The sequence below is a fragment of the Pezoporus flaviventris genome, unplaced genomic scaffold (genome assembly GCF_033815535.1).
Source record: "Pezoporus flaviventris isolate CSIRO_AGI_PZ_B2104156 unplaced genomic scaffold, CSIRO_AGI_Pfla_v1 ptg000078l, whole genome shotgun sequence".
NCBI classification, from domain to species: Eukaryota; Metazoa; Chordata; class Aves; order Psittaciformes; family Psittacidae; genus Pezoporus; species Pezoporus flaviventris.
In genome coordinates, this window is record NW_026892626.1 from 16487815 (window position 1) to 16506907 (window position 19093).

Consider the following 19093-nt stretch of genomic DNA (forward strand, 5'->3'; position numbering starts at 1 on the left):
CTGTGCTAAGATGGACTGGGCTAAACTGGGCTGGAGTGGTGTGAATTGAGACCAAGTAGTCTTATGTGGGGTGGACAAGGCTAAAGAGTGCTGAGCTGGGCTAAAGCGGGCTGGGCTGGGCTGAAGTGGGCTGAAGTGGGCTAAAGCGGGCTAAAGTGGTCTGGTCTCTTCTGAAGAGGGCTAAAGTGGGCTGAAGTGGGTTAAAGTGAGCTGGGCTCTCCTTGGGTGGGCTAAAGTGTGCTGGAGTGGGCTGAACTGGGGTAAACTGGGTTAAACTAGGCTAAAGTGGTGTGAAGTGGGGTAAACTGTGCTGAATTGGCTAAACTTGGCTGTGCTAAAATGGACTGGGCTGGAATTGGCTAAACTGGGCTGTCTGGACTGGTATGAATTGGGCCAAATTAGACTTCAGTGGGCTGGACAAGGCTAAAGAGTGCAGAACTGGGCTAAAAAGGGCCTGGCTGGGCTAAAGTGGCCTAAAGTGGGTTGGAGTGGTGTGAAGAGGGCTAAGGTGGGCTGAAGGGGGTTAAAGTGGGCTAAAGTGTGCTGAACGGGGCTGGACACATCTGAGCTTGTCTAAATGCAGCTGGACTGGGCTGAAGTGGACTAAATTTTGATGGTCTGGGCTAAAGTGGGCTTGAATTGGCTGAGCAGGTGTTGGCTGGGCTGGGCTGAGCTAAACCAGTCTGAAATGTGCTCAAGTGGGCCTAAGTGGGCTAAACTCGTCTGGGCTGAGCTGGAGTGGGCTGGGCTGTAAACTGGGCTGAACTGGGTTAAACTGGGCTGGGATAGGCTGGCGTGGGCTAAAGTGGGCTGGGCTGAGCTGGCCTGAAGTGTGGTATGTTGGGGTGGGAAGGGGTAAAGTGGGCTGAAGTGGAGTGGGCTGGGCTGCGTTGGGCTTAAATGGGCTGGAGTGGGCTAAATTGGGATTAAGTGTGCTAAAGAGGTCTGGAGAGATGTGAATTGGGCTAAAGCAGGGTGGAGTGGTCTAAAGTGGGTTAAAGTAGGCTAAAGTGGGCTGAAGTGGGCTAAAGTGGGTTAAAGTAGGCTAAAGTGGGCTGAACTGGGTTAAAGTGGGCTCAAGAGGGCTAAGGTGTGCTGGAGTGGTCTGAGTTGGGCTGAAGCCTGCTGAACTGTGCTAAATTTTTCTGGATCGGTCTGAATTGCCTGAACTGGTCTCAATTGGGCTAGGCTGGGATGGGCTAAAGTCGGCTGCGCTGGGCTAAAGGGGCTGGCATGAGCTGGAGTGGGTTGGACAGGGTTAAACTGCTCTGGTCTGAGCTGCAGTTGAGCTCCGTGGATTTCTTCCTTTGGGTGATTTGGGAGCTTTTACTTTTCCTAAGGGGAACACTGGGCTCAGTGCCAGCCCTGGGGACGTTCCCTGCACCCAGGAGCCTGTTTTTCACTGCACATCCCAGGGTCTAACCTGGGAGTCATCCCTATTAGATGCAGGGTGCCTTGAGGGGGGCACTCAAACCTCTTCTGGCCACTTCTTCCCCAGGCAGGGCTGTGCTGGGGGCTGTGGACCCCCCCCCAACCTGCATGGTTTGCTTCAGGGGCCCCATCCAGCCCTTATGTCTGGGGCTCCACTGGGTGCAGGGCAGGAGGAGGGGAGCCCTCGCAGGCGCCGCTCAGTCCCAACTTGGATCCATTGGGGATCCCCGGGCTTGCCTGGGATCCTGCCCTCTCCCCTGGGCATCCACCCGTCTGGCTCCACCGTAATGACAGAGACATTAAATGAGTTGCCCAAGGTCCTGTGGGGAGTGATGGACACCCCGGGGAGAGCACCGGGCTGCAAAACAAGGCACGGCCGCATGTTCCGCATCCCTGTGGCTGCCCCATCCCTGGCAGTGCTCAAGGCCAGGTTGGACACAGGGGCTTGGAGCACCCTGCTCTAGCGGGAGGGGTCCCTGCCCGTGGCAGAGGTTGGAGCTGGATGAGCTTTAAGGTCCCTTCAACCCAAACCATTCCTTGATGCTGTGATTCTGTCGCAGGAGGAGGTGGTGGATGGTCCTGGCAGCACTCCCCTGCTGTGATAGGGAGTGGGTGCTGCCTGGAGCAGGAGGTTTTTGTGATGCCCTTTCCCAGCAGAGCCAGAACCGGTGGCTAACACGGGTTTGCAGCCTGTTTACCTGGCGCTGGGGCTCCGCTTGGGATCCCTGACTCACTTCAGCGCCTTCCACTGCAGCTCCCTGCCAAACGCTTCCATTCTCCCATCCCTTTAATTGCTCTCATTTGAGGAAACCAAACATCCTGGCTCTGAGCTGAACCTGTTAAGCAGAGCTACCCACTCCGGGTGTCCCCATGGTGGGGACACATGGTGGACCTCTGTGGCTATGCCATGGCCGGGCATGGCCCATGCAAGGGGGAGAGGTTTTGGCATCCCCATGAGCCGCACACAGTGAATGCAGCCCGGCAGGTTTGTGGAGAGGCCTGTCCCGTTCAGCTGGATTCTTGGAGAGGCTGGAGCCGCTTCCCGAGAGGTGCTGCCGGCTCCGGCGGGGCCGTGCATGGCACCAGGTCGTGGCCCCAAGCCATGGTGCAGCTTGGCTGCAGCTCAGGGCATGGGAGACGCCAGCCCTGGCCCCTGCTCCATGCTCTGTGCCAGTGCTGTGCCCTGTGTGGGGCTGGGGAAAGAGCAGCCCCGTTGCTAATGGAGGGACCCCCCCAGCCTGTGGGGTCCTTGCCCCATCTCTGTGCACATCAGTGGGGGGGTCTTGCCCTGGTTACCCCCCTTCCCTCTCCCCCTGCTCCTCACTTAAAGTGCTTTTAGAGGCACATCCTGCCTCACTTGGGCAGCGCAGGAGGATGCTGTGTGCAGGGGACCTTGCATTAGCCATGGGTACCATGTGTCTGCCCCAAGAAGAAGTGGCAAAGAGCTGGGGCCCATGAGGATGCGACACAGGGGTGTCCAGGGAGTTGCAGAGGGGCTTTTTGGTGGCCAAAAAGCATCTCTGGGACCCGTGGGATGCAGGGCATCAGTAAGGGATGTGGTGGGGAAGAATCCGACAACAGGGATGGAGGGGGGGAAGAAAGGGAGATCCTGGCAGGGGAATGGTTGGGAAAACTGCCCCCCCTTCTTGCAGAGCAGGAATTCTGCAGTCATGTGCCAAGTGAACCCTGGACCCACAGCGAGGGCGTCAGGGTCTGTGAGTCCCAGAGGGGAAAATCTTCCCTTCCCTGGGGAAGGGCTGTGCTGCTTTCACATCATCAGGCTCAAGGGAAAAGAGAGAACATCCATCCGAACTGGAGGGTACCCCCAGCCCTGTGTATCCCGCCTGGGAGCATCCCATGGGCTCGGGGCCACCCGGGATGAGGGTGCAGTTGTCCCATCCTAACCCATGGCATTGCGTGCCGCGAGTGGCGATGGCAGGAGGGAGAGAGATGATTAAAGCAGCCTTTGATGAAGCAAAAGTTAATAAACAAGCAGGCAATTGTGCTGGGCTTTATTTACCCCGGGATGACAGCGTGGAGCCGGCGTGGCGAGGCCAGGCCCCACATCAAACAGCGGGGCAGCGCCAGGCGTGAGGGGACCGCGCCACCACCTCTTCGCCAAAGGGTTTTTCCTGGTCCCAACAATCCCAGGAAGGTCCAGGAGGCTCTTCCTTAAAGCAGGGCCCCGTCCCATGCTGGTGGGGGATGTTTGGGTGAGTGGGAGGCACTGTGTGCCATTGCAGCATCCGAATGTGGCAGGACGTGCCAGGCTGGGGTGCGCTTTGGATGTGCTGCTTCGCATCCCCCCTGCTCCAGGGCTGGCATTCCCACCTCTCTCCTACCCTGGTGATGCTCCAGAGGCACCAAGGTCCCTGTTCTGGTCCGTATCTGGCTGATGTGCTGAGTTAGGGCTGGGAGGGTAAAACCAGACGTGGCACGTGGAGGCCAAACCCCACACCCTTGTGCAGGGTCCTTATCTCCTGGTTGAGTGTATTTACCTGCCGGTGCTGCCGGTTCGCACCAGATAAAAGCCCACTGGACAAACATGAGCTCCCCACTGGCCCCCGGGGTGGTGGCACAGTGGACAAGGAAGGACGTGCACCCCTGTTCCTGCTTCATTCCTGGTGGGTCCCTAGAGCTGGAGGGGCCACGTTGCCCCCCACCAGATTTGGGTGCTCCAATGGGTGGGGAACCCCTCCATGCGCCCAAGAGGATGGGGACAGTGCCTTTCTGCAAGGGTTTGGCACCCTGGGTCTGTGCCACCCGTGGGACCATGGCACCATAGAAGGGACCTTCAAAGCTCATCCAGTTCCAAGCCCCTGCAATGGCAGGGCCACCTTCCACCGGAGCAGGTTGCCCAGAACCACATCCAGCCTGGTCTGTCTTGAATGCGCTGCCCAAGCACAGCGTGAGCTGGCCCTGGAGGCTGCACCCCAGAGCACCCCTGTATTGGGGGGCTGGTTCTGGGGGTGCAAGCCCCACACATGGCTGGGTGGCCAGGAGGGTCCTGGGATATGACACGGGGTGTCACTGCATTTTATGGGGGGATCTGTGCACAACGTGTACTGTGCATGGGGTCAGTGTGCTGGGGTTCATGTATGACGGGGTCGGGGGGCGGGGGGGGGAGCAATGCATGGCATAGGGGTCACAACACGATGGGGCAGTGCATGAAGGGGGCCTGTAGGGGTCACAACAGGATGGGGCAGTGCATGAAGGGGGCCTGTAGGGGTCACAACAGGATGGGGCAGTGCATGAAGGGGGCCTGTAGGGGTCACAACAGGATGGGGCAGTGCATGAAGGGGGCCTGTAGGGGTCACAACGCGATGGGGCAGTGCATGAAGGGGGCCTGTAGGGGTCACAACAGGATGGGGCAGTGCATGAAGGGGGCCTGTAGGGGTCACAACAGGATGGGGCAGTGCATGAAGGGGGCCTGTAGGGGTCACAACGCGATGGGGCAGTGCATGAAGGGGGCCTGTAGGGGTCACAACGCGATGGGGCAGTGCATGAAGGGGGCCTGTAGGGGTCACAACACGATGGGGCAGTGCATGAAGGGGGCCTGGTGCGCAGTGGGGGGGTCTGTGCACTGCAGGGACAGGGTGCGGGGGGCCCCACGCAACCCCTCCCGCGGGGGCCGAGCCGAGCGGAGCCGAGCGGAGCCGAACCCGCCCTCGCTGTCAGCGCACCCCCCCTTCGCCCCAGCCGAACGGTTCCGAAGCGGCCCCGCCGCGCCCTCCCCTCTCCTTGCACCCCATTGGCCAGAGGGGGCTTTTGTTAGCGTCGTAGCGCCGTTTCTATTGGCCAGCGGGGCTGCCCGTCAGCGCTGAGGCCCCGCCCTCCTTTCCGCCCTCCTCCGCGACGCTGGAAACTTTGCGGGCGGCGCAGTCGGCGGCGGCTCCCGCGGCACCGAGCACCCTCCGGGACCCCCGCACCCCGGCAGCGCCCAGCTCCGCAGCACCGCGGCCTATGATCCGGGCTCCGCTCTCTCCGGTCCTTAATCTCCTCCATTGAGCGGGGCCGGTGTCGGTCCGTGTTTTCCCTGCCTCTCCTCAGGCGCCAGGCGGAGGCCGCGGCCCGCGCTGAGGGCGGGCGCGGGGCGGCGATGGGCGCGGCGGGCGGGCGCTCGGCGGGGCGCTGAGCGGGCTCGCAGCGGGCGCGGGGCCGCGCCATGGCCGCCAAGGACAACCCCTGCAGGAAGTTCCAGGCCAACATCTTCAACAAGAGCAAGTGCCAGAACTGCTTCAAGCCCCGCGAGTCGCACCTGCTCAACGACGAGGACCTCAACCAGGTGGGAGCTGACCCCCAAAACACGCTGCTTTACCCCCAAAATCCGACCCCCGGCGCCACGCCCCCCTGCCCGCCCCTACGCGTCCCCGGCTTCAGGGCCTTGTGGGGTGTCTCTGCTGGCCCCCCATCTGTGGGTTGTGTAGAGCCCCAGAGGTGCCTGGTGGCCCCGTGGGTACCTCGGGGTCCACTGGGTAGCTTGGGGTGCAGGGGGTGGCCCGTGGGTAACCTGTGGGTCCCGTGGGTAGCACAAGGGCCCCTGGGTGCCTGCTGGCCCCTTTGGTTAGCGTGGGTTCCTGTAGGATTTCCAGGGGTCCCATGGGGTGCCTGCTGGGCACATGGATATCATAGGGCTCTGCGGGTGCCTGCTGCTGTCATGGGTAGTGTGGGCTGTTGGGGGGTGTGTGTAGCCCTATGGAGTGACTGCTGACCCCACTTACAGCATAGGGACCCACAGGTGTCTATGAACCCCATGGCGTGTTCAGGAACCCCATGTGTGCTTTTTGGTCCCATAGATTGTCCAACGATCCCATGGGGTGCCTGCTGACCCCATGGATACCCAGGTGTCCCATGGGGCACCCGGCATCCCCACAGTGCCCACTGGGCCCTCAGTGCTTCACCCTTTTCCTGAGGCCATTTGGGGACCAGCGCCAGTGCTTTGGGTGATCCCAGCCCCTCTTGGGGTGCACGGCAGCAGGTGGGGGGTATCCGGTGGGATTTATCCTGAAAGTCCTGGGAAAAACTCGGTTGTAAATAAAACATCCTCTCCTGGATGAGCTGAACACATCCCCCCCATCTTACAGCCCCCCCCCCCAGCATTCCCAGGGGGACAGGGAGGTGATCCCAACTCCTTCCCAGCGTGGGATCTGCCATGTCCAGGCCTTCCTCCTCTTCTTCCCAGGCCTGACGCAGGCTTGGAGGGGGGGGGGGGGGGGATGTTTAGGGTTGTAGGGGGCCCATCCATGGTGTCGGGTTGCGGGAAGCAGAGCCACCCTCTCTTCTTCCACACCTTTCTGTGCCGGGACTGCCATCCCCGCTCCCGATCCTATTATGGCAATGAGATCAGACATATTGCTGCTCTCGCTGGGGGGGCGAGGGAAGGGGGGGGGGGGGGAATAATGAAATCTGAGGGCTAATATGGAAAAAATGTAACTGGAAAAAATGCCGTGGTGTGTGCGGGAAGGGGCGGGCGGGAGCGTCGTGGCCGTGCCCAGACAAAGGAGCCATCCCAAAGGGGGCTTGGGAAGAGCCCCCCTGCTCCCGGCTGCCTCCTTCCCACTGCCCTGATTGGGGTTTTGCTGCCTCTTCAGTGCTTTGATTTTAAGTGTGTTTGGAGGGGGGGGTCAAAGCGTTGCACGCTGCCTGCTTCTGCCATGGGAGAGCCAGGGCTGTGTTTTGGACAGCCCCCCTGTTTGCTTTGTCCCTGTCAGGGTGGTGGGTGACCCCATGGAACTCCGGCTCCAATGGGGATATATAGGGTCTGCCCCTCAGCCGGCTCCAGGCCTGCGTGCAGGGGCTCCGGTTGGGAAAACCAATCCTGCTCTCGGCTTCTCCCTTTGCAGCTGGGGTGAAGTAATCCCGCTTCCCAGATAAGATGGTGGCTCTGGTAGCGTGTGATGCAGGCACGCACCCTCCCTCCCGCCTTGCCGAGGAGCCCCCCGGCCCGCGGTATTCCCAGCTCTTCCTTGCCACCCATCCGGATTCAGGCTGCAGCGAGGAGCCTGGATGTGAGGGTGTGCTCCGGCAGGAATAACGGTTCATTTAACAGCTCGGGGTTATTCTTCCTTTTGAGTCCAAGTTCTATTGAAGCTTGGGTTGGGCTGGGGTGGGGGATCCCACACCCCTGTGTTAGGGCTCTGCGCGCCGTACATCCCACTCGGCCCATGGATCGGGATCGCGTCTGTGATTACCTAGAGTCAGGCTGGAAAAGGCTTTTTGAGTCATCTGACCTTTCCACTTGGCTTGCAGGAAAGGTGAAGGTTCTTCACACTGACGTACTCGGGTCTCTTTTGGCTTTTTATGCCATCAAGATACCTGTGTTGGTGTCAGGAGCTGCTTCTCCTGCTTCCCGGTGTGCTGGAGCCCGGTGTGTGTTTGTCACCAGTATTTAGTGGGAGGAATGGATTCTAGTTGTACTCGGAATTAGGAATAGGGCTGGGGGGGGGGGGGGGGTGGAAATCTAGCTCCAAACATCAGGATTAATGAGCTGGAGCTCTCTAATAATAATCAGACTTAGCACTTCCAACTTCAAAGGGCTGTGTGGACGCTAAGTCCCTAATCCCGGGAGCGCTGCGTTCACGAGTTGTTTTTGTGTGTGGCTGTGCTGCCCTTTGGGGCTCTTTGTGACTTAGGGCAGCTACGTGTGGTCCTGCTACCTCTTGGAGCTCCGGTTGTCCCCCATGGGGCAGCAGGTGGGAGGTGATGTGCCCTCCATCATGCCCCCAACCTGTGTTTGACCTCCTGGGGTGCCTGCTTTGGCATGGGAAAAGCCGGGTCAGGCACTGTGTCTGCTTCCCCTTTGGGACAATCTGTTGCTGTGGTTGTAGGAACAACCCCTGCTGTTCCTATGGGTCTGACCTGTGTGCTCAGAGCCCTGTGCAGTGGCAGGATCTGGCCTCTGGTCCCTGGTGGATACAGTGCTGTTAATGGCCTTGTCCTGGCTGCTTCACTCACCAGCTCACCTTGTGCTGCCCCTTTCCCGGCAAGGGAGAAATTCCCTGTTCCTGGGGATTCCCTCTTTCCTGGCAAGGTGTGCCTGTGCTGGCACCGCACCGTCCCCTTTAACATCCTGCAGACCTCGTGGGGAGGTCAGCTTCCCAGAGCCTGCCCCTGGAAATCCCTTCTACTTCCAGAGGAAAGCCAGTTCATTGGGACCCTCTTCCCAAGGAAGCCACCCATGGCTCTGCAGGTCCATGGGGGTCCCCGAGGGGTCCCCACTCTCCACACCAGCTGGTCTGGACCTGTGTGCACATGCCTTTGGCTCATAAAGAAGATGAAGCCCCCCCCCCCCCCTCCAACAGGAGCAGGCTGGGAATTAACCTCAAAATTCTGCTTGGCCTGGATTGGAAGAAGAGCAGAGCGTAAAGCAGTTGCTTTTAATTTGCTCCATGCATGTGCTCTCTCGGGGCATGGGGACTGGCACAGATAGAGGAATGTGAGGACGTCTTTCCAGCTACCAGTGCCTTTTTTTTTCCTCCCTTCCTTTTGGAGATCATGGCATGGATGCCCAGAGGACCACCCAGTTAGAAAATGGAGCTCGCAGGCTTTTCCCAGTGCTTCTTCCCAACCCGTGATGCCCCTGCTCGGTGCTGGGGGTGGTTATTTCCAGCTCTCCTCCATTGGACATTATCACTTTCCTACTGTTCTGGATGCTGGACAGCCCTGAGGCTGGGGAGTGTTGGCTCTGGGGCATTACATCCATGCGGCTATGATGCCCTGGGCTGGGGTCTTACCCTGGCTATGGGCATTGTCCAAAGGGCAGCAGGGTGAGGGATCATGTCCTGGGCATGCTTTTGCTTCTATTCCCTGCTCTTGGGGAAGGAAAAGCCCTCTCTTTGCTGGAAGCAGCCCCCGCTCTTGCATTCCCTGCTCCCTGTTGTATCATGCTGCAAAAATCTGCCTGTACTTGACTGATTATTAGGACCAAACAGGGGGGGAGATTCTCTGCAAATGTCAGACCCGCCTCCTTTGGGGACTTGGGGGGCATGGCCAGAGGGTTTGGGGTGGGAAGAGTCATGGGGAATGGGCAGCATTCCACCCTTGGAGTGTGCTCTGAGGGCAGGGATGTCACGTTGGATGCCCTTAACCCTCGCCGTGACCCAAGGGAAGGGACATGGTGGTGCCTTTGGGTGTTGGAGAACCGTCTCCTTCGCACCCTTACTTGCTGCTGTGTGTTTTGCATGGCGCCGCACCTTATCTGCTCTGGCACCCGAGGAAGTGATAAATCCCCTCTCCAGCGCTCCAGAGAGATGTTGTGGCTTCTGCCAGGCGCTGCGGGAGCCCGTCGCGGGAGGTGGTTAGATACGCCTGCTCGCTGCGGGGCATGCTAGGCTGTGGGGCTGCTCAAGGAGCGAGGAGCTGGGATTGCAGAGCCTGTTCCTTCCTACTCCCATCTTGCTGCTGCTGCTGCTTGACACATTGCCTGTGCACGCTGCAGCCGGCCTCTTCCAGCTCTGGCTCCCGACTTCCCAAGCTCATGGCAGCGCTCGGACGCAAGCACAGCCCCAGGGCCAAGGTGTTTGCTGGAGACTGGTTGTTTGCACAGAGGGTGAATTCAACCTTTCCCCTTCCTGTTCCTCTGGTCAGTCAGTCTCTGCTGCTGCCCACGCACTGTCCAGGCAGCTCCTTTCCTTTGGGGTTTGCTGATGGCAGGGTGAGGGTTGTTGGGGTGCCAAGAGAGCTGTGCTACGCATGGTGGCCATCAGCCACCCCATGGCAGTGTCACCTTGTGCTGCTCGCACCCCAGGTCCAGCCTGTCCGGTCTGGTTTGGTCTCTTCCTGCACATTGAGGTGTGTTGGTGGTGGAAGCCTGACCTGGTGATTTGCAGCTTCAGCAGCAGCCAGCTCATGCCCTCACTTGTGCTGTGTAAATGTGGCTTTGCAGGAGAGCAGGAGGTGGATGGAGAGGGGGCTTCTGGGTGCTGGGGCTTTAATGGTCCGTGTGGCATCCTGCTGGGAGCATGCAACACCTGTCTCTCAGTTCCTAGAAGCTGTGCTGTGAGCAGGAAAGCCTGCTTGGGTATGGCATCCCATTCCCTCCCTAAGCACCACGTCACCTTCCCCATTCCTGCTAGGTGACAGCAGCTTCGACTCACCCATCAGCGATGTTCTCTCTGGCTCCAAGGTGTGCAAAACCGAGAGTGGAGCGGAAATGTCCCAGATTTCCTCTTTTGAGGTTGCAGCCACAGCGTTTGCAGTGAACTTTCCCTTTGAGCTGTGCCACAAACAGGTCCCTACCTCTGGGGAGCCCTGAGTGGTTCAGGAGGTGGTGCACAAGGGACTAGGACCTTACTGTCCCCCACTCTGTGCCCATGCTTTCCTATGGGTCTGGCTGAGAGCTGGGATGCTGTTGCGGTGCAGGGAGCAGTGGGCTGCTTTCAGAGAGGTTCCTTTGGTGGCTGTTGGGACTGAAGCCATAAAGGTGGTGGGATGGGGGTCACGATGTGTTCACCCACAGCCTGGAGCAGGCTGGGGACATCATTTTCTCATGGGGCTCCTGCTTCCCCAGTGCCCAGGGCTCTCTCCATTCAGCGCTGGGAGGCAGAGGCTAAAGTTCTGCTGCAGCAGTCCATTCCCCCCCATCACTCTTCCTACTCCGTTGCCAAGCCTGAACAAAACAAGCCCTGCCTCCACCCGAGACGGGCTCATTACGTCTGCCGGCAGCCTAAACAGATTATCCCTCCCGCCACGCGCTCCCAGCCAGGACTCTCTCCCGGCCAGGGATGCAGGCTTTCCTCACAGCACATTGGGATGGGTAAGGGCTGGCTGTGGGAGCATCCCCAGACCCCTAACAGGGATGTGGGTGCTCTGCGATGGGGCTGAATTTGGACCCTAAATTAGAGGTCCTTTCCAACCCTGTCTAATGATTCTATGTGGCTGTCAGTAAAGCTTTCCTGTGAGCTCTTGCAGGGCATTGTATGCCCAACTGGTGCGCATGAAGGATGGAAGAGGTGAAGGTGCCACCAGCAAGCACAGCAGATGTGAAAGCCTGTCCAGTGATGCTGGTTGGTGTCACAGCCCACCTCTGGCCCCCTGTGGGCTGTCGTGGTCCTGTGACCCGTCCTGCCCGCTGGAAGGAGGTTGACGGTGCCTTCTCTGCCCTGGGGATGTGCAGGGGCTCCTGCATCACCCTGTGCTTTGGGAAGTGCTGCGTGGCTCTGCATATCCTTTAAGGCCAGACCCCCAGCTGCTGGGAATCACGTTCCCAGTGCTGGTGGAGCTGCCTGGGGTGGTTTGTCCGTGCCTGGGCAGCATCAGCACAGCAGCCTGACAGCTTTGTGTAAACCGAGCTGGGGCCGCTTCCTTCCCTGCTTCCTTCCCACTCCCCGTGCTCCAGCACCAGCCTGGGGTGCTCAGCTGGAGGCAGCGTCCTCCCCTTGATGCAGCACGGGGGTCATGGTGGGGCAGCGACCTGAGAGGCAGGCGAAGGGGCTGCGGAGCAGTAGGATGGTGGCCCATCCCGAAGCCAAGCAGGGCCGGGCAGGATCAGAGGCGGGATGGGATACCTGGGCGTTCCCAGAGGTGCGACAGGAAGCAGAGCGATGGCGAAAGGGTGTTTCTGTCTGAGTCAGCCTCTGCTGATCCCATAGGATAGGACACAACCAGGCACTGTGGGGCTCCAACCTCACCTCCCACCTCCTGCCCCCCCGCAACTGCAAAGCGTTGTGCCTGTATCACTGCTTTTGGGTGGCGAGAGGTGCACATCTCCCCCAGAGCAGCGAGGCAGCAGCTCCAGCATCTCCCGGCCCAGGCCATGGTGGGTGGTTGGCTTCGTCACCGCGAGCTGTGCCAGAGGAACCGGCTCTCCTCTTCCTGCCCGCCCCGCGAGCCTCACCCCACCCCAGTGGATGCTCCGCACCGCCGGCAGCTGCCCTCTGCTCTGCTTTCCATGGCGGTCTGTGGCTCACCCCTCGGCCAGGTACAGTCTGGATAAAGGCAAAGCTGTCTGAGCATCCCATGTGGTTGCGGGGAAACCACCTGGGATTGCTCTTTGGAGCTTGTGGGAGGTGGACGGGGCTCTGCTGTCAAAGAACCTTGGGGTTGCTCTAATGCACAGCGTGAGGTCGGACGGATCTGCTTGGACAAGGGAAGTTTTCCCTCTGAGCTCTTAGTGCTGAGTGTTGCGTTTTCCTCCTCTTGCTGAGCTCTCTGCTGTGAAGCAATGCAAGGCTCCAGCTCCATCCTGGTGCAGTAACACCCCCCCCCTAAGCCCAGGACCTGCCTCAAGCAGGTTTATTTTAAGCCTCACTTCAGCAGGGCCATTCCAATGCAGGTGTGATGGGTTTATTTCAGGCATCCCTTTTTAGTTAGGCTTGTACCTCTCTGGGCTTGGTTTTAGCAGGAGCTTGTTTTGGGTTGGCTTTAAAAAGCACTGCTATGTGTTCATGTGTCGGTGGGTGGAACTGGGCTGCCCACACTGCCTGGCTCGAATTCCTACCTTTCAGCTATTTTGGTGTCAATATCTGAAATTGGACTCTTCTGCTGAAATAAGTATAGCCCACTGGTGCTTTTTTGTGACACTGGCAAAGAAATGACCGTGCTTGGTGTTAAGGGCAGGGATTTCAGGTGCTCAGTGCTTTATATACAGTTAGTTGAGCCAAAAGTGGAGTGGTTGCGGGTAAAAGAGTGTTTGCTGAGGGGTGTGAGCCAGGCTGAGCTAGGACGGCGTTTCACACCTGCAATACTGGGTTAAGGCTGCTTGCTGCTGACCCAGTTTGGTGTCCCCTGTTTGGGTTTCACTGGTGTTTGTCCCTGGTGTGGCACTTGGATTCGCCTGCTGCCTGTCACACTGGGGATGGATGGTGCTGGGGTGCAACGGGATGCATGGGATGGTCCTGCCGGGAAGGCTGCGGTGCTGTGGCTTGTGTTGGGAAGAGATTTTGCTTGTGGGTTGAGTATTTGGCTGTGCACGGAGGAGAAAATACAGGGACAGGGAAGGTCTGAGCCCTACGGGCTGCTCGGCCACCCATAGAATCCCCACTGAGGGTGCTGCCTTGGTGTGGCAGTGGCAAGCATTGGGAATACTGTGTCCTGCTTGCGTTGTCATCCTCTTCCTTGTTCTTGAGTGATGGAGGCTGCTCACAGTATCTTCTCAAGCATCAGAGCTGGTTGCTCAGGGCTCACTGTGAGTGCCTCACATACGCATTTGGGGACCCCTTTTCCCGCTACAGTGACCCACTGAAGGCACTTCCCGCCTCTCTGCTGGGTCACCTTTGGTTAGTTACTTGGAATTCTGCCTTTTCCCTTGTAAACCAGAAGGGAAATGAGGGCAAGGCCATTGCAGGCATCCCTGCCAAGGCCACACAAGTGACTGCGGCCACATCCCTGCACCACGGGGAGCAGTGGGAGCCTCAGCTCCAAAGTCCTCCCCTTGCGTGGGCATGGGGTGCGTCACGGGCACCTTTGGGTGGGGGCACGGGGCGGGTGAATGCCGGGGTGTGCCGGGGGAGTGGCGGAGCGTGGCTCATCCCACCGGACACGGGTTGGGCACAGAGCCGGTGCCGGGGCGCTATGGGGGCCATGGGCGAGCAAGGCATCAGCACCCAGGTGAGCAGTGGGGTGACACCAACCCCAGGGAGGGCTTTGGGGTGTCAGCAAAGCCCCTGGTGGTTGTGGGAACAGGCGGGTGCAGGGGTGCCTCAGGCCAGCTCCTCCAAACTTGATCCCATTCCCAGCCCTCCATTGTTTTTAATCCCCTTTAAAGCGAGGGGGAAGGAAGGAAGACCTTCTCAAATCATGTTTTCCCAGCTGCTGGCAGAGCAGCACCTAAAGCTGAGATACCACATTGGGGTTGGGGGGAGAGAAGAGATTCTGTTGTTTCTTTTCACTTCATAAGCACTAAAAGGGCTCCTCCGGCTTGTTTCCAGTTTGCTTACTCAGTGCTTCATGCGTTTGACAGTTTTTGGTGCACAGGCACTTTCTTCTATTGTTTGCAGGGATTTTTCCAGAGGGGAAACTTTTGAACATTACAAAACCACAGCAGCTGGCAGGAGGAATCTCAGGGAGGTACCGCATTGGGAACGGTGTTAAGCTGCAAGGGAAAAAAAAACCCGAAAGGAAAAGAATGGAAGCAACCAGAATAGCCAAAGAGGAGCTGGGAACGTGGGTCCTTGTTGCTGGGTGCGTGTGGATGTTGCATGGTGGGAAGCAGCGTCCCTGCTCCCGGGGCTGGATCTGCCCTTGGTTTCCTCACTCCTGGTACCTCTGTGGAGCCGCCTCAGCGGTGTGGCAATGCCTTGTCACTCTTGTATCAGGATTTGGCCCCAGCCCTTGCCAGGAATGGGGTTGGCTAATAGTTGGCAGCAGGAGCGGTGCCTATAGGATTTTGAGGGGAGAACATGCCTGGTGCCCATCCCATCGCTCGCTGTAGCGTGGGCCTGCTTTGCACTGACTTCTGTGTGTGCTTCTATGCCCAAAGCACTGGCGGAAGGAGCCTGGCTATTTTGTTCCACTGATAAATGGTGCTGGAAGGCATTCCTTTCCGGGTATTCTTTCCCTTTCTCTTCCCGGCCGGGTTGAATGAGCTGTTTTTCCCTCTGCCTGGTTCTGACCTTCCTGCGTGCTGGGCCCTGGGCTGCTGGGAGCCACTGATGGGGAGGAGCGGGCTGGGCTGGCAGGGGTGTGGGATGTGCAGTGCAAGGGAAGCGGCTGCGAGCTGGAGGACTGCCAGCCATGGGTAGATTTTCCTCTCTTAATTAACAGAAGGAAAACATGGAGCTCTCCTTGGGAGTGTGTTTTTGCTGTGGAGTAGAGGCACGCTGCTGATGGTGAGGGGAAGAGTTGTCAGTGAGGATGAGCTCTGCAGCTTGGCAGTGCTAGGGAGATAGGTGCTCTCGGTACGATGCAAAAGCAGCTGAGATTGGAGGTTGGGGTTGGGATTTTACCTCATCCCGAGTCTTCATTTCAGTCCTGTCTGCAAATGGGGCATATAAGACCACAGGTTGCCATTAAGCATCAGGGTCAGGGCTCAGTTTGCCGGTGAACTCATGGAGCTGTCTTCACGCCAGGGTCTGGTACCGTTTCCTGTAGATCTGCCGTGGTGCTGTTCCATGGTGAGCTGGTTTCCTCTGCGCCTGACGTGTTTCTCTGCTGTTTCTTTGCAGGCCAAACCCATTTATGGTGGCTGGCTGCTGCTGGCCCCGGAAGGAACGGACTTTGACAACCCTGTCCATCGCTCCCGGGTAAGCAAAGCCAAACACTCTCTCCCTGTGCTGCGGGTAGGGATGGCAGAAGTAGTGAGTTCCTGTCCTTGCCCCAGGAGTGCTGCAGGCACCTCCATGCATCCGTCCTCTTGTGCAAACCAGGAAGCTGGAAGAGGTTTCCTGCAGCAAGGTTCAGATGCCTGCTCTGGGATGCAAGGTCTCCTGTGCTGGGCAGCAGGATGGGGCACTGCCGTGCTGGGCAGGCTCAGTCTGTGCAGTTTTACTGCTTGCTGCTGTTGCTTTTTGATGCTTGATGATGCTCTGGTTGGCCCGATATGTGCCATGCTGACTGGGGAGGCTCTCAGGCCAACAGAGTGTGGGCTGTGAGGCTCTGAGCTGTGCTGGGACCCTCAGCAAGGCACCCAGTTTCCTTTTACAACTCCTTTATTTACTGCAGCTCATCATGGGCATGCCCAGAGCCTTGAAGAGAGGCTGCATCCCATCTCCTGATGTGGATACCTCTGTGTCAGGTCCTGCAGCAAGGAAGGGGCTGAGAGGTGATTCCTATCTGCTGTAACCCTATGGAGCTCTGTGCATTGCTGAGTGCATTGGCAGCAGAGCAGAGCACACTCAGCTCCTGTCCAAAGGGGTTTGCTTGTGCCTTGCAGAAGCATCATCGTGATATGGGGGCAGAGCATCCCCCACTTTCCTGCCCTAGAGGGGTATGAGACCCAGAAGTATGTGGCCAGGCTGAAATCCTTTCATTGCTGGCTTGAGACAAGGACTCCCAGCCTGTCCCCAGACTGCTCTTCCAGGGAACTTGCTGCTGAGGCCACCAGGACAGGGCTGTTTTGAGCATGGGAGCGATGGCAATGGCCCGTGAACCCTCTGTCATGCAGCCAAAATGCTCTCAGAGCTGAACTCAGGGTTCTGATTCAGCCTGGGGTATGTGGGGCATGGTTTGGAGTCACAGCTAATAGCAGGCTTGCTGGCCCAACATTAAGGAGACGTGGGACTCTGGTCCCTGCTATAGCAGAAGCTGGGTCTTGTGGAGGTCTGCAGGGTCCTGGGGAGTTCCGCTTGTCCCTGAGCACCTTGGACTTTGCCTGAAGGGCTGAGAAAAGCAAGATAAGAATTGCTGCACTGGGGCTATGAATCTGGGACCTTTTTCCTTTCAGCCTGTTCAACCAGTTTGTGCTCTTGGCTGAAAACAACCTGGCACAGAAGGGGAAAAAAAAGGCAGTTTTCCAGCCAGATCAGTTCTCCAATCTGCTCTGCTGCAGAAGCAGCAGTGCCAGGGGAGGCAGGGCCTGGGCAAAGGAGGGGCAGTCACCATTCAAATTGAGCTCGTGCCCTGCTGGGGGACATGTAATGTGACAGCCTGTCCCCCTGCAGCGCTGGGTGATGGAATAGATGTCACAGGGTGAAGCTGAGGGCTGGGAGCACTTAGTTGTTCTCCAGGTCTCTTGGAGAGCAGTGACAGGGCTTGTGGGCAACCTTTGGGAGAGGAGGAGGAGGAGGGGGGGAGGAAATGCCTGGTTCCAGCCTAGAAGCTGATGGGTTTTGTCTCCTGTGCGGTTAAGCAAGGCCAGCTTGGGGTCTGTGTTCTGCTGCTTAGTGAGGCCTGAGCTTGTGCCCTGTTGTCACAAGTCCCTGCCACAAAGGCATTTTGGTGCCTTTCTGCCCTGGTTTGGTGATGTGCAGCTCTTGTGCCCCTGGCAAGGCCCAGGGCTTGGTGGGCACTGCTGTGACCTTTGTTGTCTTCCCTTGCAGAAATGGCAGCGTCGCTTCTTCATCCTCTACGAGCACGGGCTGCTGCGCTATGCCCTGGACGAGATGGTGAGTGCTGCCATGGAGGTGCCTGTGGGGATCAACCAGGGCCACCTCTGCTGCTCGTGGAGCAGCCTTGGGTGATGCTTCAGGCACAGGGCATGGGGAGGTCTCTTCAAACCAGTGAAGAGTTGTGCTTGCTGGGCTTGACTTAACACCAGGCTGGGTTTGCACGGAGGGTGTGTGGGGGATATTGGGGTTTGGAGCCATGTGGGTCCCACTTGGCATGGGATTGGGATCCTGTTGCTGACAGATCCCACACTGGTAGGGAGCACTAGGGGCATCCTCAAGGTTGTCCTCCCTTTTTTCTGCCCTGATCCTTGGTGCCAGCTGGAGATTGGTGATGGTGAATCACCTTGGCAGTGCCCTGCCTACTGATGCCTATGGAAAGTAGGTCAGCTGGAACACCTTCCTGCTGCCTGCTCTGGAGCTGCAGCCCACCACCGGCACTGCTCCCCTCTGTAAAACAGTGCAAGGAGCTGAAAGGAAGGGAAGGAACTCCATCTGCTGCAAGCTGCAAAGCAGAGCCCATGATCCCAGTGGTTTTATCCTCCTGACTACAACAAACCCATGGGAGGTTGCCTATGTTTGCGTGTGCCAGCACACACCATGTGCTGGGATGTGCCTGGGCGGGAGGCTCGGGAAGCCAGGCATGCTGGGATGTGGGGCAGGGACGTGTGGGGACCTGTGTCTGCTGTGGGGAGGTGCCTTGGTCCTCCTCTGATGCCTTTGCGAGGGCACCGTGCGATGGGCCACGGCAGCACAGCGAGCGTTGCTCGAGTTTCATGCCTTGGTGCTTTGTATTTATTCCTTGGGGTTGATCCAAGTGTCCTGAATAATTGAAATGGCTCGAGAAGGAGCAGTGGAGGCTTTTAATACGTTTTTAGTGTCTCAGCAACCTGGCGTTTCATGTCTGATAAGGAGAGCTCTGTGTGACTGGTTGGAGCAGGGAGATGCTCCGGTTCAAGGTAGAGGTGCAAGGATGCTGGGAAGCATAGTTTGTGATACTGGTGCTTTGCATCCTGAGGAGGTTGATCTGCCCCAGGGAGGAGCAGATGGGGAGCAATCCAGCCTTGTTGGCACTACAGGGGATCGTTGCTGAGAGCACACAAAGGAGAAGGGAAGCATCCTGCAGTTCTCCAGGCACCTCTTGGGCTTTTTCCCTTTGAAAAAGTGGGAAAACCCAAACATAAAAGGGAGTGTGCACATGTGCAGTGTGGGTCGGTGTGCTGAGCAGTGTGATGTGCATCTCCATGCTGGACCTCTCCTTGGCTGCTGCTCTGCACCCCTCCAGCCTTGTGATGTAGCTCTGACCCAGCTGCTGGGATGGGGCACTGGGACTCCCTGTGGTCCCACAGGAGGAGGGCAGGAGAGCTTGGTCTGGCCTTGCTATAGCCATAGATGGAGGGGATGGTCTCAGCTCCTTCCTCCTCCTCCTTGGGGTCTGACACATGGTGTAAAAATACCCTCCTGACCTTTCTCCAGAGCACATCCCTGCGTGGGATCCACACTGCGGCTGTGGGCACCAGCTCTGTTAAAGGTGTTCCCTGGCCATAGCTGGGCACAGCCTGCCCCAGCCCCTTCCATCTGCACTGGAGCATCCCTAAACACGGAAACTGGGCTGGGGCAGGAGGAAAAGCCTCTGAGCAGGAGGAAAGGGAAGGTTTTGTTGCTGCTCAGCCCATGCAGGA

At 58.4% G+C, this 19093-nt stretch overlaps 1 protein-coding gene across 7 annotated transcripts in view; it reads left to right on the forward strand.

Annotated features, from left to right (window-relative positions):
- Positions 1–5526: 5526 nt before the first annotated feature.
- MPRIP (myosin phosphatase Rho interacting protein) overlaps positions 5527–19093 on the forward strand; it is a 72544-nt gene continuing 58977 nt past the window's right edge. For 5 of the 7 annotated variants that reach the window (XM_061473573.1, XM_061473574.1, XM_061473578.1 and 2 more), the window contains exons 1-3: positions 5527–5716; positions 15534–15611; positions 17346–17411. In XM_061473573.1, coding sequence (XP_061329557.1) covers positions 5597–5716; positions 15534–15611; positions 17346–17411 — 264 coding nt within the window. In that variant the 5' untranslated portion in view covers positions 5527–5596. The remainder of the gene's footprint in view (positions 5717–15533; positions 15612–17345; positions 17412–19093) is intronic. The other 2 variants (XM_061473579.1, XM_061473580.1) reach the window with 2 other exon arrangements.